At 41.6% G+C, this 24896-nt stretch overlaps 1 protein-coding gene across 1 annotated transcript in view; it reads right to left on the reverse strand.

Moving 5' to 3' along the window:
- Positions 1–24358, reverse strand: part of unc93a (unc-93 homolog A) — a gene marked incomplete at both ends in the record, with an annotated part of 29533 nt that extends 5175 nt beyond the window's left edge. The window contains 7 exons of the mRNA XM_079753503.1: positions 9856–9987; positions 10256–10391; positions 14044–14255; positions 14427–14549; positions 14902–15131; positions 23060–23241; positions 24269–24358. Coding sequence (XP_079609629.1) covers positions 9856–9987; positions 10256–10391; positions 14044–14255; positions 14427–14549; positions 14902–15131; positions 23060–23241; positions 24269–24358 — 1105 coding nt within the window. The remainder of the gene's footprint in view (positions 1–9855; positions 9988–10255; positions 10392–14043; positions 14256–14426; positions 14550–14901; positions 15132–23059; positions 23242–24268) is intronic.
- Between the last annotated feature and the right edge of the window lie 538 nt (positions 24359–24896).

Genomic DNA, 24896 nt, shown 5'->3' on the forward strand with positions numbered 1-24896 from the left:
TCAGTTTATGGCCAAATAATATGGCCTAATTCACACATGGAATAAGGTTTTCTTCCACAACTTCAGAAATACTGAGTTCTCAAATAAATTTCGGCAAAGAAAACTTATATGATATAACATATGATATGCGGTAACTGTGGTTCTATTTAATGATATACGCAATACATTATAAACATTGTTTCTTATCAGTATTGTATGCATTATCGTTATCGACTTGTGCAGATGCATTGATTTAAAAGTACAACTTATTACCGCTGTATCAGCTGTTCTTTCCCAAATAATTTACCAAGAATGTGTGGCTAGGTAGATGAGAGAAGCAAAGTGTATGCGCGAGGTGCACAAGCAACATTATGCATGCGCCCTTAAAATAGCATCTGAACAATGAACCACTGACTTTGAACCAGGTATTTCCTGGTTTGTGGAGCAAGTGGTTTCTGTAACTGCAAAATAGCACCAGGGAACGTTTGCGCCAGAACACGTCTCCTCCTTTCGTCGAACCGCCCCTTGGGGCGCAAGATCATTCCCTAATTTACCGACGCGTGGCGCAGGAGGGAAAATAACACTCTGCGCCAGTTGCAAACTAGCAACGACACATGCGCCAGTGATTAAGTCAATTGCGCCGGATGCAAGATAGGGCCCTTTATGTGTATTCTCCGATTCAAGTCAATGATTTATTTAATTGTCGGATGGAAAAATCACAACCAACAATCTCATTAAATGTAAAACGACCTTACAACGCAAGCCAATATCAATGCGGAGAGGCAGCGTTAATATAATGCCCTTTTGTGCACAATATTTACTTGACAAGAAAGTAATGTTTATTGGTAGAATGCCCTCTAGTGGGCAGAACTTTCAATAGTGATATTGGCAATGCATAAGCCTTTGGTATTCAGCGTAAAGTACATAGTATGTATTAATAATAGGCACATTTTGAGCATTAACAATTAAAATATAATCTGAATATTAAAAATAGTAAAGAATGGGATTTGGAATGGGAGGAAGATTGACAGCTCTACAGTGTTCATGATGTGCTATGTTTTGCTAAGTTCAAATCAATTTGTATGCAATAAATTGACTTTTATTTAATTCACCCTCTTCTTGTGATCTTTGTTTTAGGTCTTGATATACCGAGTGAACCAACATTTGAGAGCAAATATAAATTGCAGACCGACTGTCCTATCTGACCGAAGACAGCCGCGCTAATATGCCACGCCTTGTCCGTTGGGTTTTTTTCCAGTGTGTACCACCAGGCCTGCCCTCATGGTCCCCACCCTCCTCTCTACAACCTTATACCGAGCCCCGCCCTGTCGCACATCCCTCAGCGGTATGATGGTAACCCTGGTGAGTGTCGAGGTTCCTTGACTCAGTGTCGACTAACATTAGAGCCGCAGCCCGCAGTGATGTCCCAAATAGCTTATATTATCACTAATTCATTTTTGATCTACATAGATAGAATACTTTAATTGTCATTCAGGTATACACATAGACACATTGAACACAATTTCTTTGTATTGATAAAAGGCTTCATGTGCATATAGTTAAAAAGAGATTTAAATATAAATATATATATATAGGTTAAGTTTAAAAAGTGGCAATGTATAATAAAACAGAAGTTCTAGCAGCGGTTTATTGGGAGTTCAATAGTCTTATGGCCTGGGGAATGAAGCTGTTGCAGATCCTCGTTGTTCTGCTCTTCCTGCTGCGGTCCCTCCTCCCAGAGTTCAGCAGGGAGAAGAGTCCATTCTGTCGGTGTGTGGCGTCTCTGATAATGCCCTTTGCTCATCAGACATCGTTTGTTACCAATGTCCATGATGGAGTACCAATATTTTTTCTGTTGTCCTCATCACACTCTGAAGGTTCTTCCAGTCGGCAGCTGTGCAGCTACCGCACCACATAGAGATGCAGTAGGTCATGATAGTTTTCATGGTGCTTCTGTAGAAAGTTGTGAGGATGGTTGGTTGGAGGTTTGATCTTCTCATCCTGTGGAGGAAGTACAAACGCTGCTGTGTGTTTACCAGAGATGTGATGTTTGTTATCCAGGTTAAGGTGTCCGTTATATGCACTCCCAGGAACTTGGTGCTTTCCACCACCTCCGCTGCCAAGTTGTTGATGCACAGCGGAGTGTGACTGAGCTGATTTTTCCTTCTGAAGTCGACGATAATCTCCATGTTTTTTTCTACATTTAGGAGAAGGTTGTTCCTTCTGAACCTGCTGCAACAGCTCACCAGCTACTCAATCTCCTCTCTATGCCTCGTTGTCGTTGTTGCGGATAAGGCCCACTACCGTTGTGTCATCCGCGTATTTGATGATATGGTTAGTAGTGGACCTGGCGACACAGTCATGTGTCATCAAAGTGAAGAGCGGCGGGCTCAGAGCGCAGCCCTGAGGGGAGCCGGTGCTCAGTGTGATGACCGAGGAGGTCTTCTTCCCCACCTGCAGACTGGAGTCTTACAGAAAGGACTTCCAGGATCCACAGTGTGGTACTGAAGCCCAGGGGTGCCAGTTTGCTCACCAGATGCTAGGGGATTATCGTATATCAACAAACAGCATCCGGACATGGGTGTTCTTCTCCTCCAGGTGTTGTAGGGTCAGTCGGACTGCAGAGGAGACAGTATCCTCTGTTGAGCGGTTCGGGCGGTAAGCAAACTGGAGCGGGTCAAAGTTAGAGGGGATTTAGAGACCATGTGCTGCTTAATAAGCTATTCAAAGCACTTAATTATTATTGGAGTGCTACGGGGCGGTAATCATTTATTCTGGTTATTTTTGACTTTTTGGGCACTGGTATGATGGTGGCTATCCTGAAACATGATGGAACAATGGCCTGGGAGGTGTTGAAAATGTCAGTCAGAACCAATAATTCTTAACACTCCACTCTCTGTCTCTGCTCTGCAGGGCCAACTTCTAGGTGAAGGGATTGACCTACACCACTTCCCCTCTCAGTCTTCATGTCAGGAGGAGACACCATTAGGAGATACTCTCCAGAGTTTGCTTTAGTCTTGGGTTTTCCCTGGCTGAATCACAGAATCCTTACATTGACTGGACAACCGGGGCCATGCTGGAATTGGGCATTACTTGTCATGCTACCTGTCTCTTCGAAAGAGCTACCTTTCCGCTTGAGTCTTCATATCCTTTAGAGTAAATCCATGTATCCATCGAGTATCTTGACTTGAAAGAGGTATTTAGCAAGAAAAGAGCATCTACACTCCCTCTCCATAGACCATATGACTGCTCCATCAAGCTTTTGTTAGGCACCAGTCCTCGACATGGGCAGATCTTCTCCCTTTCCTTACGTGAATGGAAGGCTTTGAATGATTTCTTTAAGGATGCCTTCGCCATTAGATGTATATGTTCCTCCACCTCTCCAGCTCGTGGAGGATCTCTGTATAGTCTACCAGCATACACAACACAATATTTTCTCTAAGGTGGACCTGCACAATGCCTACCATTTGTTTGTGAAACCGGAGAAGTGCAAGTTTCATGTCACTGATGTGCCATTTCTTGGTTTAATTTTTAAGAAGGGTCAAATAGATCCAAAGCGCGTGCTGTAAGGAACTGGCCTGTTCCCAAAACTGTTAACAAGCTGCAGAGATTCTTTGGATTTGCAAAATTCTATCTGATGTTCTTCAAAGGTTTTAGCTCAGTTGCAGCTTCAAGCACCAAGGTAGAAGAATAGAGCATCTCATGTGGACTCCTGAAGCGGACTAGGCATTCTGGAATCTCAAGCAATTTTTCTCCTCCTTTCTCCTCCTAATCCAACACTGCCTCATCCTTCACTACCCATCATTGTTGAGGTGATTGTTTCTGATGTGGGCGTAGGAGCAATCTTGTTTCAGAGTTGTGATGATAGTATCATTACCTTATTTTCAAAACGCCTTACATCCAAAGAGGCCAGGTATGATGTGAAAGGCAGGGAAGATGGCACTTGAAGAATGGTGACATTAGTTGGAAGGGGGCCCAACATCCTTTCATGGTGTTGACAGACCACCAGAACCTGGAGTATCTCCAAAAGAATTCCCTAAAGACATTATGTTTTTAGGGAATTAAATAGAAGATGAGCATGCCAAATTAATCAAAATGGTTAATTCGATGGGCATGCTCGTCTTCCCTGTCATATGAGGCTTGTCCAAGAGAGAGTTAAGCTTCTCGGACACTTATGAAATAGCCGGGGACTAAAACAAACGAGATTGCCACAACATGCAACAACAACTATGCTGCTCACGTGCGAGGACCGACACAACCTAGCACCACCTAATTCTGTATCTATTTCCACAGCTATTTTAGCACTAATTATAGATCGGCAGTGAGACATTACCTTCATCTCAAGCTCCACCTCACATTTGGAAGATGTATCAATGTATTTATCAAGTCACGTACAATACATATGTTACGTCTGCTAAGCTTTAAATCTAAGTCCGAGCCAGGGGGAGTATTCGCTCCAACCAAGAATGCACCTATATAAGTGTGTTTAACAGCTCGGGGGTGTGAATCTGCCTAAACAATCTGTCGACCAACTGCAGCCGAGTGGTCGTGCTGACCAATCACAGCCGACTGAGCTACTCGGGAGGCTGGCCTTTACGTATTTTTTAACATACAGGCCTGTAACCCTATTCCAGTATTACCCCCAAATGCAATTATTATACCCTAAAAAAGCGATTTGGGATCATTAACAAATCAAGCATCTGAGATCTCAACTCTCTAGTTTTATATTAAAGCCTATCGCAACAATGGCTAACATTATTAATTAGGCTATGTCATTAAATGAACAAACAATTAAGAATGAATTAAGCAATTGAGAACTACAATATGCACAAATGGCCACACACTCCTATATTAGCTTTATATTATAGCCAACTGTACCAATATCCCAACAATAACACATTATTCGCTGTTTCAAACAGAACTCAATGTGTGATCATCAGTCAAGCGGTTGAGTACTTCACTCTGCACACATGGCAATGTGTGTCTGACACAATGCACAAACACTTATTATCATACATATTCTTACATCTGAGAGACATGTTTGTTTGAGAGACCGTAGGCATATTAAATATATTGTAAGCTAATATACAGGTGCATCCAAATCAATTAGAATATTTTGGAAAATGTACTTAATTACAAAAACTCAAATTATATAGATTCATATTTCAATATTTAAAGCCTTTATCTGTATTAATCTTGATGAATATGGCTTACAGATCATGAAAACCCAAAATTCTGTAAGTCACTAAATTTGAATATTGTGAAAAAGTTCAATATCGTAGACTCAAGGTGTCACACTCTAATCAGCTAGTTACCCCAAAATACCTGCACAAAATTCCTGAATCTTTTGATGGTCTTTCAGTCTGGTTAAGTAGGCTTCACAATCATGGCAGTTGTGCACAAGACAGTCATTGACACCCTCCACAAGGAGGCTAAGCCTCAACAAGTCATCGCTAAAGAAGATGGCTGTTCACAGAGTTATGTTTCCAAGCATATTCATAGAAAGTTGAGTGGAAGGAGAAAGTGTGGTAGAAAAAGCTGCTCAAGCATCAGGGATAACCGCTGCCCTGAGAGGATTGTCAAGCAAAGGCCATTCAAAGATGTGTGGGAGCTTCACAAGGAGTGGAGTGAGGCAGGAGTCAGTGTATCAAGAGCCACCACGCACAGACGTATCCAGGACATGGGCTACTACAACTGTTGCATTCCTCATGTTAAGCCACTCCTAAGTCCGAGACAACATCAGAAGCGTCTTACCTAGGCTAAGAGAACTGATCTGTTGCTCAGTGATCTGTCGCTCATTTCATTTGGCAATCAAGGTCCCAGTGTCTGGAGGAAGAAAGGAGGGGCACAGAATCAAAGTTGCTTTAAGTCCAGTGTGAAGCTTCCACAGTCAGTGATGATTTGTGGAGCTGTGTTTTATCAAGTCTAAAGTCAATGCAAACGTCTACCAGGACGTTTCAGAGCAATTCATGCTTCCTTCTGCTGACAAGCTGTACGGAAAGGCTGATTTCATTTTCCAGCAGGACTTGGCACCTGCCCACATTGCCAAAAGTACCAAAACCTGGTTTAATGACCATAGGATTACTGTGTTTGATTGGCCAGCAAACTCGCCTTATCTGACCCCATAGAAAATGTATGGGGTATTGCCAAGAGGGAGATGAGAGACCGAACATTGCAGACGAGCTGAAGGCCACTGTCGAAGCAACCTGGGTTTCCATAGCACCTTAGTAGGGCAAAAGTAGTCCCTCTATGTTTGCTGTTCTGTCTTCGCTACCTTCTATCGAACAATTCTCTCAACTATCCACAGAGGATTCCTCTGACACTCTGCTATCCTCCCTCTCCTCCTCTTTGGACTCCCTCTGTCCCTTCCATTCCAGACCGGCGCGATCTTCACCCCCCCCTCCTTGGCTGTCTGAATATCTGCGGACCTATAGAGCAGAGTTGTGGGCAGCTGAGAGGAAATGGAAGAGATCAGACTGTCCTAATGATCTATCTCACTATCTCTTTCTTCTCTCTGATTTCACCTCCACTGTGTCAACAGCCAAATCTGCCTTCTACCGGACCAAAATTAACTCCTCCGCCTCAAACCCCAGGAAACTGTTTTCCTTGTTCTCTTCCCCCCTCAACCCTCCCTCCCCTCCTCCTCCTTCCTTCCTCACTGCTGATGACTTTGTTACCTACTTTACCCAGAAAGTAAAGGACATTAGCTCCTCTTTTATCACTGCCACCATCCTCCCTCCCCCCACCCCCACCTCTGTCTTTACCCAATTTATCCCTCTCAACTCAGATGAGGTCAACATAATTATAACATCTAACCATGCCACCACCTGCCCCCTTGACACTATCCCTTCCTCCCTCCTCCAGGCTGTGTCAAACGACATCCCGCCATTTCTCAAGGCACTTATTAACTCCTCCCTCACTTCTGGCATTGTTCCAACGTCTTTCAAGACTGCCAGAATAAAGCCTCTCCTCAAAAAACCAACCCTTGATACCACTGACATCCAGAATTACAGACTGGTATCTCTTCTTTCATTCCTCTCTAAAACATTGGAACGTTCCGTCGCTAACCAACTGTCCTCCTATCGCTCATCTAACAACCTGCTTGACCCTCACCAGGCAGGCTTCAAAAAAGCACACTCCACGACGGCTCTCCTTGCGGTGACTGAGTCCCTCCGTGCGGCCAGAGCCTCGTCCCTCTCATCGGTTCTCATTCTCCTTGACCTGTCTGCAGCATTTGACACTGTGAACCACCAGATCCTCCTCGTCACTCTCGCTGAACTTGGCATAGCTGAATCTGCCCTTTCCTGTTTCACATCCTACCTGATGAATCGCACTTATCAGGTAACATGGAATGGCTCCTTGTCCAAACCTTGCACGCTTGATACTGGTGTCCCTCAAGGCTCTGTACTGGGGCCTCTTCTGTTTTCCCTCTATACCAGATCTCTGGGCTCTGTAATTACATCCCACGGCTTTTCCTATCACTGCTATGCTGACGACACTCAGCTATTTCTCTCTTTTCCTTCATCTGACAAAGCCCTGATTGCAACACGCATATCTGAATGTCTGGCAGAAGTCAGCACCTGGACAACTGCCCATCACCTGAGGCTTAACCTCAACAAGACTGAGCTCCTCCTAATACCAGGGAAAGATTGCCCACACATGGACTTACTGGTCACTGTTGAGAACATCACTGTATCTCCTTCTCCAACTGCCAAAAACCTTGGTGTAGTGTTGGACAATCAGTTATGCTGCACCACAAACATCACTGCGGTGGCCCGATCCTGCAGATTTGCACTTTACAACATCCGCAGGATCTGGCCCTTCCTCACAAGGGATGCAGCTCAGCTTCTAGTCCAATCACTGGTCATCACGACTACTGCAACTCGCTCCTGGCTGGACTCCCTGCCTCTGCGATTAAACCCTTGCAGCGCATCCAGAATGCGGCAGCGCGCCTCGTGTTCAACCTACCAAAGTTCTCACATGTAACCCCCCTCTTCCGAGACCTCCACTGGCTCCCTGTAATAGCTCGCATCAGATTCAAGATGATGGTACTGGCATACAAGGCAGTCGATGGAACTGCCCCTGCCTACCTCCAAGCATTAGTAAAGCCACACACCCCAGCTCGATCCCTCCGCTCAACTACCTCAGCTGGACGTCTGGTACCGCCATCGCTAAGAGCAAGCAAAGGTCGATCAGCGAAGTCACAACTTTTCTCTGTTTTGGGACCTCAGTGGTGGAACGAGCTCCCTACCGATGTCAGGATCGCAGAGTCGCTCACCAGCTTCCGCAAAAGACTCAAAACTCACCTGTTCAGAGTTCACCTCGACTCTGCATAGAAACCAATACACAGCCACCATTGAATGTTGTACGTCCTGGCACTTGTACATTGCACTTATTCAAGGTACTTAATTGTGTAGCATCTACAGTAGCTGCTATCATTGCTTTACACGGGGAATGTATTTTTTCACTTCCTTTGACAAATGTACTTATTGTAAGCTTTGGATAAAAGCGTCTGCTAAATGCCCTAAATGTAAATGTAAATGCAAAAGGCTGATCGACTCCATGCCATTCCGCATTGATGCAGTAACACCGCGTTCACACTGCACCCGTCCGTCGGCGGATGACAGAGGGCGTGTCTAATGTATGGGGGATGCAATCTGATTGGCCGACGGATCTGTCGCTGCTTGAAAAGTTAAAAAAATGCTCAACTTTTTTACACAGGCAATGGAGCAGACAGAACGGACGGACCCACAATGCATTTCGAGAGCGCCCCATGCAAAGTCAATGAGATCAGTCAATGGACAGATGCAGTGTGAACGCGACGCTATTGATGCAAAAGGAGCCCCAACCAAGTACTGAGTGCACATACAAGAACATACTTTTCAGAAGGCCAACACATCCGTATTAAAAATCTTTTTTTTACTGGTCTTATGTCAAGGGCGTAGGAACCAGGGGGACGGAGGGGACGTGTCCCCTCCAATATTGGAGACAGGCGCATTTGTCCCACCTAAAAATTATATCGGGGGGAGAAAAATATTTGATTTGATTTTGAAAGTGCAACACAGCGTCTTGTTACCGCTTCTTATTCTAAAAAACTGGATGATTGAGCAATTAAAGAATTGATTTGATATTTATCAGTTCATTACTGCCATTCAAAATGTGTTTTCCTTTACATTTACAAATGTATCTTTTTAGTAGAATAAAATATATTTGTGAATTTTTTCAGTGTAGTTAATTTATGACATATTTCTGTTCAAACCATTAATGGATCTGTCAGGTTTCCGATATGTGTCCCCCCCAATGTTAAACTCATTCCTACGCCCCTGTCTTATGTCATATTCAAATTTTCTTAGACACTGAATGTTGGGATTTCATGAGCTGTAAGGCATAATCATCAAGATTTATGCAAATAAAGGCTTGAAATATTTCACTGTTGGTGTAATATGTGAGTTTCACTTTTTAAATTGAATTATTGAAATTAATTAACTTTTCCACAATATTCTAATCCATTGAGATGCACCTGTATACAGACAGAACAGTTATATTTTACATTGGTGTGGTCATGACTTATTAGCCTCCAACATAGCAATTATATCTGGCAAAGCTGGGTTAGGAGCATGAGGTTCTGCAAACCTCAGGCTTGGCAGTCGCCTTGTGGTCCATAGCATGTAAGCTTCTGTCTTCTATCTCCAGCATTAGGATGGAGCCCATTGCTCATTTTCACATTGCCACTGCCCAAATAGATTTACCCAACACTGTTGTTGACAGACTAAACATTCCCTATATGTGCAAACTTACTGAGTAACAAGGCTCTTTCTGAGTTTGAAAATTAAAGCTTATAATTGAAATTTAACAGATTGAGCGATTTTTGGCTACCGTTTGTTTGGGTTTGCCAAATGGCGTCTGCCATGCCCCAAAGAGCTGGGAACACGAAGAACAGGGGCAGCTGGTCAGGATGTGGTTTCCAGAACAAGAGAGCCAGGATACAGGAGAGGTTTGTCAGGGCCGCTGCAAAATAACATTCAAAATTAATCTTTTCATCGTTAACGATAAAGAGGAATTAGGAAATTATGCAGTATTAACACAAATAAATGTACATCCATTTATAATGCTAAATTAATCAAACTCAAATTATAAATTATTAATAAATTGCAAAGACTATTAGAAATGTGCAATAGTATACCTATTGAAGACTAAATAATATCAATAGTGCATACATTCAATTTGGAAAGATGACATTATAAATCAAAATTACATTCTTTATGAAACAACTTACCCAAGAAGAAAAGTGGAGCTCTGCCTGTGTACTGTGCCAGCCTTCCAAAGGCAAAGGAACAGACTGAATTGGTAGCTCCAAAGCAGATCATTGCATAGCCAACAAAATGTATTCCCAAGGCACAAGTTACATAGTTCTGAAATGGACAAATAGAAACATATGAAGTTTTAGTAAATGGATATATTTTTTTGAATGTAGGGTAAGATTCAGATTGTCAAACTTGATATACATACACACTTGGACAAAATTGTTGGTACCCCTCTGTTAATGAAAGAAAAAACCCACAATGGTCACTGAAATAACTTGAAACTGACAAAAGAAATAATAAATAAAAATGTACTGAAAATTAACCAATGAAAATCAGACATTGCTTTTGAATTGTGGTTCAACAGAATCATTTTAAAAAACAAACTAATGAAACAGGCCTGGACAAAAATGATTGTACCCCTAGAAAAGATTGAAAATAATTTGACCATAGGGAAATGTTAAACTAAGGTGTGTCCTCTAATTAGCATCACAGGTGTCTTCAAACTTGGAATCAGTCAGTCTGCCTATTTAAAGGGTGAAAAGTAGTCACTGTGCTGTTTGGTGACATGGTGTGTACCACACTGAACATGGACCACAGGAAGCGAAGGAGAGAGTTGTCTCAGGAGATTACAAAGAAAATTATAGACAAGCATGTAAAAGGTAAAGGCTATAAGACCATCTCCAAGCAGCTTGATGTTCCTGTGACTACAGTTGCACATATTATTCAAAAGTTTAAGGTCCATGGGGCTGTAGCCAACCTCCCTGGACGTGGCCGCAGGAGGAAAATTGATGACAAAATGAAGAGACGGATAATAAGAATGGTAACCAAAGAGCCCAGAACAACCTCCAAAGAAATTAAAGGTGAACTCCAAGGTCAAGGTACATCAGTGTCAGATTGCATCATCCGACGTTGTTTGAGCCAAAGTGGACTTCATGGGAGACGACCAAGGAGGACACCACTGTTGAAAGCAAATCATAAAAAAGCGAGACTGGAATTTGCCAAAATGCATATTGACAAGTCACAAAGCTTCTGGGAGAATGTCCTATGGACAGATGAGACAAAACTGGAGCTTTTTGGCAAGGCACATCAGCTCTATGTTCACAGACGCAAAAATGAAGCATACCAAGAAAAGAACACTGTCCCTACTGTGAAACATGGAAGAGGCTCAGCTATGTTCTGGGGCTGCTTTGCTGCATCTGGCACAGGGTGTCTTGGATCTGTGCAGGGTACAATGAAATCTCAAGACTATCAAGGCATTCTGGAGAGAAATGTGCTGCCTAGTGTCAGAAAGCTTGGTCTCAGTCGCAGGTCATGGGTCCTCCAATAATATAATGACCCAAAACACACAGCTAAAAACACCCAAGAATGGCTAAGAGCAAGACATTGGACTATTCTGAAGTGGCCTTCTATGAGCCCTGATCTAAATCCTATTGAACATCTGTGGAAGGAGCTGAAACATGCCATCTGGAGAAGGCACCCTTCAAACCTGAGACAACTGGAGCAGTTTGCTAATGAAGAGTGGGCCAAAATACCTGTTGACAGGTGCAAAAGTCTCATTGACAGTTACAAAAATCGTTTGATTGCAGTGATTGCCTCAAAAGGTTGTGCAACAAAATATTAAGTTAAGGGTACCATCATTTTTGTCCAGGCCCTAGTCCAATTAGTTTGTTTTTTAAAATGATTCTGTTGAACCACAATTCAAAAGCAATGTCTGATTTTCATTGGTTATTAGTAATTTTTTACTTATTATTACTTTTGTCAGTTTAAAGTTATTTCAGTGACCATTGTGAGTTTTTCTTTCATTAACAGAGGGGTACCAACAATTTTGTCCACGTGTGTAAGTTTATTTTCAAAGTGAATTATATTTATATCAATATACTGTATTTAGATAGATTTATTCAATTAAGAATTAAGAAACAATCATTGCCAGGTAGAATTGCTATGCTGGAGGCGAATAATTCATGACCGTAACTGTCTAACTATCATTTAGGCTTTAACTAAAGATGTGTGCAGTAATACATCATAAAAAAAATAAAATGTATATATATTGAAATTACTTGATTGATAAATTGACACAAACACTTGGGGATTGGAAAAGGAGTGGGAAGAAGTTCTCCCTTATTTAATTCCACCCTTCTCCGTAATTCATCGTATTTAAGCTTCCTTAGTCATAATTATTATTATTATAAATATTTCATTTATTATTATGAATTTTATTTTTTTACGGATCCAAATATATAACTTTTTACAAATAAAATGTATTATATGTTCAGATCAAATATATACTATAATTTCTTGCACATTTCTCAAAAAATGTAAACCTTTGTGAATATATATATATAATCTCACTATTGATAATTTTAGTATCAAAACTATAATTCCATTCAGAAATTCCGAAACAATTAATAAAAAACAACAACAAAAAAATAAATAAACAATAAACAATTGACACCCAATAATAATCAAACCCCTGCATCCTTGTACCCTGCAATAACTTCCTTAAACCTCTTTTGAATAGTTTCTTGTTTGGACATTGCTTGAGCTCTTCCTTCAACCTGTTCCACAATTTGACTCCACAGACAGAAACACAAAAAACTTGTTTTGGTTGTACGCACGTTTCCCATTTTAAAATTAAACAATCCCCGTAAAAAGACCTCCCTTCTCTTTAGATTATTTTTTATTGAATGTTTGCCAGTAGTTATTTTATGCTTTAAAAATGTATTGTGCAGTTTGATATTCAACAGATCTGTCAATTTGCGTGTGTTGGCCTTTATGAATAATGAGTTTGTATGATCCCTATAACCAGCATTGAAAATGGTCCGTATAGCTCTTTTCTGCAGAATAAACAGTGAATGTAATGTACCTTTGTAATTATTACCCCAAACCTCTGTACAGTACCTTAAATAAGGTGAAACCAGTGGACAATAGAGAATGTGTAGTGATTTATGATCCAGAACCTGTTTAGCTTTATATAATACTGCAATGCTTATTTACACCTTTGAGTGTAAATAATGTGGTATGTGTGATTTCCAGTTCAGTTTTTCATCAATTGTTAAACAGAGGAAACTTTCTATGTTCATCCCATCACTCTGTATCTTTATTTGTTCCTTTATTCTGCAGTTTCCAAAACATTTAAGAATGCTCAATCATAAAGATATTTTTTTAATATTAAACCATTTTAATTTGCTCATTTGTAAATTGATCACCTCTACTAATTGATATAATACATCACAAGATTTCTTTTTATATATATAATAATAATATATTTTATCGTCAGCAAACAAAACAAGCTTCAACACTGCCCCCTGGGGGACACCACAAGCAACGTCCAAACATATAGAGGAACAATCAGCAAGTTTCACAAATGTTGCCTATTACTCAAGTAACTCCTCTCCCACTTGCCTATATACCCCTATACCCCTGATTCCGTAACGTTCCAGTTTATAATTATTTATTTTTTCCAGATGTCATGATTTATTGTGTCAAATGCTTTGTTTTTGATCTAAGAATATCCCTCCGGATTGTTATTCTTGGTTTATAGAATTTGTGATTCATTCAACTGAGATTGCAATGGATTTAAAGATGCCTACTGCACACCTTAATAGCCCATATTAACATAATTAGAACAATTACCTGACTTATCGGCTTGTAGTGACCACTTAAAGTTAACTGGAGAATCTGCGGCAGCCCTATTTAATGCGCTGTGTTTTACCAGAGCTGAGGCTGTCTGTTGCATTGTTCTTTCTTCACTTGAACGTACCTTGGTGTACTCCCCGGAGAGGAAGCTCTGCTCGAAGCCACTGTACATGGTGAGTGGGATCAGCATTAACAACCTCCGGTCTTTGAGCAGACGGAACGTGGAAAGGAAAGTCTGGCAGAAGGGCTCCCTGTTTCCTCTGAACTGTCTGGTCTGCTCCTGGTCAATGTTGTCCAGGAACACAGCCACAATGATCATAGCCAGCACCCCAACTCCTGTGGGGAAGCAGAGGGAGTTACAATCGGGGGGTATATGTTGGGCCTACGTATAGGCCAAAGAATTTGTCTTTCATGAGCTTCCCGCCGTTAACCGATCCGTTGAGCTCTACTTTAATTAATCAATTATTTCGATCAAATCAGAAGCAGATATGAAATAGATTGTGTTACCAATGTAGCATCCCACCAGTATATGGACAAGCTCCTGTTGTGGTTTGGGGGTTGTGGTGTTGGAGAGGGTTACATCACACACATTTGCTCCACAGTACTGCAACATCTCCTCTGAGATGGAAGCTGCAATAAAAAACAAACCAGTTTCCCTCCAAATGCATGGGCTGAACACAAACAGCATCTGCAGAACAGACTGTACAATTGGTCCAGACAATTTCCCCATTAAGTTACCGGAATTCAGGTAGGTATAAAAGTAGATCACACAGATTGAAATATTCTCACATATTTACACATGAATGCCATTGGGCCATGTCCAACCAAAACTAAAAGCAAAGGCCAAAGGTCATCACTTGTGATGGCAAATTTTTAATTCTCCTAGTCATTTAACCCTGCCTCACCCCTTTTCTAATCATGGACATTGGCTCTATGTGTATCGTTGTGGGCCAGTAAATTTACACCATAAGTAAACACTAACTTTTATTGGAATCCTGTCCAAAGATAAGGGAAGACATGAGGTTGCCCCAGACAGCAGACGACTGGAAGATGAAGAAGAAGATGCCAAAGTATGAGTTGATAACGTCTGAACCCTTCTTGCCATCAATGGAAGCCTGCAGGTTACCAGAGATGGTCAGGTAGGTGCACTTAGCCGACCACAGGGGGGAGCCCCCCAAACCCAGGATTGCAGACGTGGGGATGAGTGTATACCTGTTGAGCAGAGATGTATTACACTTTATATAATGTTATTTGCTCCCTCTACCTCTACTTATGTTTTACATACAGCTTATACCAGAATTAGTGTGGTTGCAAAGAGGCTTACAATTTGGTGTGCCCATCAAGGACCCCAATAGGAATTTCGCAAACATTTTTTTGATTGCTTAAAATCTTTTGTCACACAGTCAATTTCCAATAACCCCTTTTGCAGGTGCTCACCGGGCAATTTTTTATAATGAAAGTCAAAGGGGAATAAACACTGACTTCAACCATTCTGAAGGTGAACAAATCAGGGTTGTCAATGGTACAAAAAGAGAAACCAGGCATAAGCAGGCCTCCAAAAAGTAAAGTACCGCTTTGGCAAGGGGTGGCGTCATAACACTCAACCAAACCAAAACAATCAGCCCGATTCAATTAATCCCAATTCTGCTTCAAAGCGCCCAGGGGCTTCACACCCAGCATTGTCGCTCAATGTGCATTGGCACGCCAGCATGCTCGCGGACCATTGCGCATACGAGTTGGTGTAACCACACACATTTTTTGTGTCCTAATGTCTAGTTAGTGTGGTTGCAAAGCAAGCCACACCATTGCATTCATGTGTCTTATTATTACTTGCACTTCTGCAAGCAGGCAAGTACCTTTCTCTTGCAAACTACTTATCAGGGTGCCAAGCACAACATGGGAATGCAACCTATTGTAACCGTTGGTCCCGCCAACGATTACAATAGATGTTTTTATTATTCTGCCAAATTGACGATGCAAGCTTAAACCGCTCGCATACTTTTTATGAAACTTTCCACAGCTGTAGAGGCTGACTAAATATTAACAGAGAAGAAAAAATACACTGATTTGGCCAAAGGTGGCGCTATAGCAATAGTCCGTAAATGCAAACTTTGAACAAGCATATCTCATGACACTTTGATTTACACTCATGAAACTTTGCTCAGATATCCATATCCTCATGGTGGGCATATCTGTCTCAAGGACCGCCTCGATAGATTTTCCGCCAATTTTATTTAAAAGAATCCCTAAGAATCCTACGTTTTTTTGACCTGGACAAAAATCCTATCGTACATTTGTTCTTAAAACTGTGGTATGCGTACCACTGGTGGTACGCGATGCGATCTTTAGTGGTACGCAGAGGAATTCCACAAAAATTTATAAAAAAAAAATAATAATCATATCCAAATACTAGTACAAATGGAGATACATTACTTATTGTAAAATGGGGTTTATTATAAGTTTTCCCTGTCCTGTATTTTTGCTACAATGTCAGCCTTTTCCCTTGACATCCACGATTACAAGCTAAACTGACGGCAAGATATAAGCACTGAAATAATGAATAGTTCAAAAACACTGCGATCGTGACTCCAAGCGGGAACTATTTGGAAGTGAAGTGCAGACAGGAGTAGAACTTTTTGAGCACTGTAAAAAACGGTGACACTCAGTGAAGCGAGCACAGATGGTGACAGAGTCGGCGCCAGAGCAGATCTACTGGAGGGGCATGGGTCGCCAGCGGGGGGGGGCACTGCCGTTTGAGAAATATTTTAGAGCAGTGGTGACCTCATAGTCAAACACAGCAGAAATGCTATCAAAAACGAAAGACATTTTTCTGTATTATTATTAGGCTAATCATTAATTATTATTAGCAACAATTTGTTGATCTTGTTGTTGTTGAGGCTATGTGGTAGTAGCACTATGCAAACAGTTTACGCACCCACTCACACAAAGACAAAAATAAAAGGCTGAGGGCTGTTGTGGAGGCTTAACGCAAATAAATGCAGTCAACCCACCTCTGATATGTCAGAAATAGTTTGTTCACCTCTCAACAGTTTATGCACTTCAAACAAACCCATTAAGTAGGCCTGCCACTGGTTATAAACCTTAGACAACAGCCTCCACAATCAACAAATACACCCCTGGACAGCATAAAGTAACAGAACTGGTCCGCTGACACTAGGCACGCATTCGGGCAGCAAGTAGCCTATTGGAGAAGCCACGCACCAGGCAGAAATGACACAAGGCCAAGGGCGTAGGAACCAGGGGGGACGGAGGGGACGTGTCCCCTCCAATATCGGAGAGAGGCGCATTTGTCCCACTTAAAAATTATACCGGATCTGTCAGGTTTCCGATATGTGTCCCCCCCATGTTAAACTCATTCCTACGCCCCTGCACAAGGCCATATACATAAAGCCAGGGCTGGCTTCAAGAAGTGAAATGAACAAACGGCTTATCATCAGAAGAGTTGCAGGCGATGGGTAGGCTACTGCTGCTCAAACGTCTAAGTACTGTGTCCTGCCATTCGCTTGTGCATTTGTGTGTCAAGGCTAAGCAATGTTCGTAAAAACATTTTTTGTTGATAAGTAGGCTAACTGTCTATGATATAGGCGGACAAACTGTCTACCATATTATTATCGATTCAAACCAGGATTCTGTGTGCTGCAGCACAACGTTATGTTGAATCAAATGTAACAAGTTTAGTCAGCAACCAATTAGCATTGACCAAGCCTAACCTGCTATGCATGCACAACCAAAATGATGCGATTTCCCCAGTCATATATTTTATTTCATTTAAGTTACAGTTCGCACATTTAATTTTAAAAGAATAACTGAAAGGGATTTTTTTTTTGGCCACTCCATGACCTGTGGTAGGAGGTATTACTGGCCGCTAGGGGGAGCACAGCCAAATGCCCCACCTTAACGCCAACACTGTGTGGTGATGTTCTTAGAAATTAATCCATGAAACCATCACATCTCAAATCTCATCCTACAACCAACACGCAATGCTGAAAGACAAAGCAGTTGATTTTTCCTAAGAAAACGTGTCGATTGAAGCAATCAAAGTCCACGATTCAATAGTCAGGAACAACATCATTGCGCACTGCGTCTCGCTCAGACAAAAGTTCCGCCAATATTTCGCACTGACGGCCAAAGCGAACAACTGGATGAGAAACCCGTTCAGCATCTCTGAAATGCCAGAGGACTTCACTCTTGGTTAGCAGGAGATTTAAACAGAATTGTCATGCGACGAAAAATTGAAGTCCACTTTCGGTGCTTTCGGACAGCACTGTGTTCTTTCTCCTTTCTTTTGCAAACACATATCAGTGCAAGAAGCTTCTCTTCACTTGCCATCATGAAAATCGAAATACAGAAGCAGGGTTGATGCTGTGGCACACCTGAGACTGAAGCTGACCTTGATTAATCCATACATCGCAGGACTGTGTTTGCAGGAGCACCCTTCTCATTAGGCTTATGGAAGTTCAGTTATCAACGTGCTGGCCAACTTTTAATATTACTAGAGTTTTCGCGCGTGCATTGCGCACGCTCAACCTCTCCCGTTAATTTTCTGTTGACTAGACTAGACCACAGCGTATTGTTTCTTAATGACAGGCGAGGAGTTTAAAGGTCCCATGTTATGCTACTTTATGGATGCTTTTATATACAGTAGGTGTTAGTGGGCCCCTAATACAGTATTTGAAGACATTCAAGAAATTCAGCCTTGGTGCAGAATTACAGCCACTAAGAGCCAGTCCCACAATGAGCTCTCCACAAACGTTCCATTTTTTAGAGGCGGGTCAAGGTGGAGGGTGGGGGTGTGGCCCTGAGCAGCTTGCAGCCTGGGTACCACGCTCTCTGTTTACAGTGGATGTATCGCAATGGCTCGGATTCAAAATATCATTCGGAGGCGCAGACAGCTTATCAATATCGCAAGACATTGCAAGATGCTCAAGGAGGCGAGTAATATTTAAAAATGAATTTAGTGGTTTAGCAAAAAGTGTAGTCTTTACAGACATAACGTCTTAGCTGAGTTGCGTGTCGACGGCGGGGCTGTTTTGTTGATCATGCCGTTGTCTTGCAACTTCTGCGTCCGCACACGCGTGTGTGCGGTGTGTAAACGTGCTTGTGTGTGCGTGCCCCAGTGTGTGTGTGTGCTGTGTGTGTGTGTATGTGTGTGTACATGCACACTTGATCAAGTGTGGAAGAGCAACTGGTCCGACAGGCCTGCTATTATAATAGTAAGATTTGTATTCAGTCTGACATTTTTTTCAAACAGGTTGTTGGTATACAGTTGTTATTCTTAATGTTCTCACTTGCTGTGTGTGTATGTGTATATATGTACACATACACAGTATGTCTGTGTACCCACCCAGTAACACACTGTGGGTGTTCTAGTGCTACCGGCCTGAACCAACTTATTGACTGTTGGGGACAAAGGTTCTAACTACCAAAGTAAGATTAATTCGATTGACATAGCAACATGGCCGCCAGAGGCTCACAATCGTCCAAATTATATATATCGCCAAAAGATGGGGTTAACTTAACCCAATCATCATCAAACTTGGTGTAGTTAAAGGTCATGAAATCCTGTAGACATTAGTCTCTTATTTCTAGGGAACCTGTAACAAAATAGACGCTGGACAGGTTAACTTGGGTCGATCATCCCCAAACTTGGTGTACTTAAGGAAGCATAGAACAATATTTGGCTAAAGTTAATTCAAATAGGACCATAGGGGGGCGCTACAGCGATCAATTGAAAACTTTAAAGATGCATTATCCTTTTGACGTACAGTCATGAACTTTTTGGACCAAAGCTGAGGCTATTCCAGCGTTTGTCAACCATGTGTAAACAAAAAAGGTCTTAATGGTCCGTGTCAGGGTCTTAATAGTCTCTGTAAGGCTTGGCAGTAAAACAAGCAGTAAAATCCTGCTTGTAGCTTTAATTATTCTTTATTATTATTCGCTTCCTGACACACAAACATTAACATAGAAAGACAAATACATACATATGATAGGTACTATAGTGGACTAGTATGCTATGTAATTTCTACGCAATAGTACATATCGTTCTTAAATCAAATAAGATAATAAGATAATGTGTGTGTGTGTGTGTGTGTGTGTGTGTGTGTGTGTGTGTGTGTGTGTGTGTGTGTGTGTGTGTGTGTGTGTGTGTGTGTGTGTGTGAGTTGTATGGGAGAAAATGTAAAGGTTCAAAGGAACTATGAGTAACATCTTGCCCTTCATGTTTGACACCAGTGTGGAAAAAGGCAGAGTCAACTAATGGGACCTTTCCACCGAGCGGTGAAGTGGGCGCGGTACGGTTTGCGTTTCCACCTCCAAAAGTGTGCGGGTCCCAGAATAAGCACACTGAGCCGAGCTTAGCCATACCTATTTTTTGGTACTCCTCCGTTGGGGTACCAAGCGGTCTGAAAGGGTGCCGAAAAGTTGGAGCTACTACGCCGTCCGTTGATTGGTCGACATAATCGTCACTTCCGTGAAACGGGGGTAGAAACGAACAAACACAGTAACCGCGAAGGATTTCTGGACAACGGCGAAAGCTTCGTTTATCGAAGAAAACGTTGCGCAAATATTTGATTCTCGGACATCCTCCATTGTTGCTCTTTGTTGAATGTGTTGCATTCTCCTTTTTCATTGAATTTATTAGCAGCGCTGTGTCGCGCTGCTATGATGTCACAATGCTTAAACCCCGCCCTAACATAAGGATACTGTCGGCGGTGGAAATGCGAGCCGCACCTAACCACACCTAAATGTACCGCACCTAGCCGCACCTAACCGGACCCCACCGCTCGGTGTAAACGTGCCATAAGGGCCCTGTGTCAATTAATGGATTCCATGTGTCATTTATGACACATCCTGATAGCCTCTGCTAGGAGCCGCTTATCTTTTAATAAGATCAGAGCTGGCCCTAGGGCGAACGGTGACCACTTAAGCAGTCATCTATTGGCATTGGGTAGCTTGATAGGATTAAGCCATATAATTGGCCTCTAAAAGCTGTGTCAGGCCACGTCACCATGAGAAGAAGGAGACTGGGAGGGCTTTATGACGTTCAAAAGGGAAAAGGAGCCCCCACCTTCTCTCATGGTACTTACACTAACTTAGAGGTTAGAATCAACTAATCAATACTCGAGATAGAGTCAAACACTGCCGGCTTTACGAATGTATTCTACAGCCACATACAGTGGTTGTGTTGTGAATTGTTTTATTGCATGTTTATTTTTTGAATAGAATTGATTGACATCATGCTCATGTATGTCATATTTTTATGTTGGCCCATATATGTGTTATAGGGATTTGTTTTTGTTGATTAGACATGGCTCATCCCATAAACACATGTGGTATATTATGTCTGTTTTAAATCAGTTTATCATTTTTCTACCCCACATAGGATATAACTGATTTTTAATTAGATCTTGAGATGTTTAAGATGTAACTTCCTTACTCTGTAAAGATTGAGATGCTTAAGATGCAACTTATTTCAACTGTAATGTTGATTTGTCTTTACACTGTTTGGCAGACGGCAGGGAGGAGTGATTGAAGGGGTATATCTGGCAACCTGCTGGCTCCACCCCCAAGCCTTACATGGACTTCCTCCCGTTAACAAGGCAGGCCTCAGGATCATTAAGCAGGAGTGCTTGGGGTTAAAGGGGACATATCATACCACCAGGTGTGAGTGTGATTAGTCATTACAAGCCGTTTTCAAAATGTTCAGCATTGTGACATCACAGGTGGGTGTGTCCACCTAGTTGTATGACGGATAGATGAGCAACGTTTGCTAAAGTCCACTGGGTAGGCTGGTAGACTGATCTATCCAGCACACATCACAGGACACGCCCACCTGTGATGTCACAATGCTGCACATTTTCAAACCTGTTTGTAATGGCTAATCACACTCACACCTGGTGGTATGATATGTCCCCTTTAAAGGGGGGAGCAGGCTACCACACGGTAGCTAGGGCTAGCCAACTACAGACAGCATCTGTGGGACCTTCTGGGAGTAATGTACCACTGCCGACGAGAGAGAGGTGGAAATTGAATTGGACGAACTACGTATTGGACCCTGACAGAGGTGGATGACCCTTTTCCTACCCTGGTGGTTTTTATTTACACAGTAATTAAATCACCCTGAGTTGGAACTGCTCTGTGTTGTGTGGTTTTATTGTTCAACTTGGTGGCGTGGAAACTCCACAACCACTGGCCTGCTACAACTGTAATATACTGAGAATATAGGGCAGGAAGATAAGTGCATGTTCACTATACGGGGAACTGGGGTGGGGACACGAAAGGTGTCCAATTTCGAGGCCCGAAGCATACTTTTACATTTACATTTAGGGCATTTAGCAGACGCTTTTATCCAAAGCGACTTACAATAAGTGCATTTGTTACAATAAGTACATTTGCCATAAGAAGTGAAACAATATATCGCTGTCGGTACAGTCAAGATGTTCATAGAACCAAGTGCAAGTATTACAATCGCTAGGCTAACCCATTCCCCATGTAAAGCAATGATAGCAGCTACTGTAGATGCTACACAATTAAGTACCTTGAATAAGTGCAATGTACAAGGACGTACAACATTCAATGGTGGCTGTGCATTGGTTTCTATGCAGAGTCGAGGTGAACTCAGTATAGAGTGTTGTGATTGGCCAGTGCATGTGGGGGAAGTTACTTATAACGCAAACAAACAATAGCGATCAGTCCCATTTTCGATCAATCACAAGTCCGCTTCAAAGCAGCCCAGGGAATTGAAACTTGGTATCACATGCATTTTCTTCAGAAAATACACAAGCGGCGACATGTCTAGTTATTTATTGATTATGTTTTATCATGTCTATCTTATGTACATGGATCCTGGGATGAAATATAAGCTGTTATAAGTGTGTGCTAGTGTTAATAATTGGTAGGCATTTCAGGAGGATGGCAGCCAAAAGTTAGAGAAACAGACTAGTAGGCCAAAGGTTGCGAGTCTGAATCCCAAGCCAGATGGCGAAAAAAATAGGAAATTATGATAATAGGTATACTATTTTTTTTTTAAGGTAGTATTTCTACTTTCCGTCAAAGGCTTCTTGGAGATAGCAAAAAATAAATAATTCGATTTTTACCAATCCAGTTGATCAAATATTTACCATCCAGGATAGAGGTTTCCAAAAGAGTAGGACACATAGCAGGCCATGCTGACCACAATGGTCCATTTGCAACCCAGGTTCTTGATCATAAGGGGAGGTAGGAACATAGAGGAGACAATGATGGAGGCATAGATGACGCTCAGCGAGGCCACACCCATCCCCTCCTCTGCATTCAGGCTGCTCTAGAGGAAGGAGAGGATGGAGAGAGATTAGGGTTAAACACCTGCTTTTTAAACCTCATTCCTAGGCGATTCGATCTCATGATGGAACACCTTCAACAAGGTGCTCCAAGTGAGCGTTATTCGTGCAAGAGAGGACCTTGCAGGACCCTGGAGGGAGCTATGATCTGTTTCAGTTTTATTGATTCGTCCAAAAATTCCATCTTTATTTTCCTTGTCATTATTATCCCTTTCTCCTGTTTTTATTCTTCAGGCTGCGGGCACTGTTCACTGGCATTTGGAAGTAAGAGAACAGAAATTGCCTTGGAGTAGACTGGGATAACACAGTAATTCATGACTCTACATCAATATTTTTTCATGCTTTCTGTGTCGAGATAAGATGAGTTGGACGGAGTTGGAAGTTCTAGTATGGTTTCAAATTAAAACATTATTGAACTAAGAAATAATAAAAATTGTAATACAAAAAAATGAAGCAATGTCTTATATGATCTTCAATTTAGTAATATATGCAATTTTACATCAAACTATCTAAAATAAGATTATAATTTGTCATTTAGGCAAAACAGGTGAAACATCATATGTTTCTGATATGTGTTGATGGCTGTGCCGAGGGAGGGTGTTAGGCTTCTCGGACACTAATAGTTTAACACCACAGTGTGTGGTGCATTTCATATACCTCATGGCTGATTATATTGTTTATACACAATGATGTACTAGCTTAAATATTAACTATCAAAAAGTTGGGTCGTTTAGTTAAGGGGTAAAACGTTCCCCCTCCTTCCTATTGCACTTTAAAAAAAAGTGATAGTTTCAGCAAAAGTGATATATAACAGTGGACAGAACTTAAAGAGCCAGTGAACCCAAACCCGTTTTCTTATTTGTTTTAAACATAGTTACTTAGTAGTACATGCTCATCAACATACTAATCTATGCCAGCTAAAACAGTGGGTCGACAGGCTGTTTAAGGGCTGCAATTTCGATCTATGTAAAAAGATTATGTCAAAACGGCATTAATATGGGTCACCCTTACCTGCAGACTCTGAAGGCCGCCATATGCCGTGAACAGGGAAAGGAACCCAATGGACACCACCAACACATTCTTCAAGTTACGCTTGTTCATGCTGATGGAAAACCAGACTCCTAGTAGAAGCAGATTTTAAAAAACAGTAAAAATTAAAAAATCCACGCTATGTTTCAAACATCACTGGTTACAAAACAGTGTAAGTCAGTAGACGCAACTCTGTGAGCTAAGTCAGCCTATGTGACTGTGTATATATAGTGATAACACGGCCATGTATATGGTCAAAGTTCACTTCAGGACATTCAGGACATACCTTTCTAGCATCTGCCTTTTGCTGAATTTATTACAAATGCTTTATCTTGATTTTCAAGATAAAGATATATATTTGATTTTCAAGATATATTGATTAGTTTGCAAACGGTACAGCTTTCAACATCCTAATGCTAATTTGTCTTGTCCTATTTGTTTTATTCAGTTAAATTGGGTAATTTCCAGTAGTTATGAATTTACTTGACTCCAATCCACACAGTGTGGAAGCTGTACAAAGTACAAAGGGTAATTGCATGTTGTGAATTGGTTTGTCATAAAATGATTAAAGCTTTTCCTTATTGTGATCAAACATGTTGATTATATATAT

Source organism: Pollachius pollachius (assembly GCF_949987615.1).
Source record: "Pollachius pollachius genome assembly, chromosome: 16".
Lineage (NCBI taxonomy): Eukaryota > Metazoa > Chordata > Actinopteri > Gadiformes > Gadidae > Pollachius > Pollachius pollachius.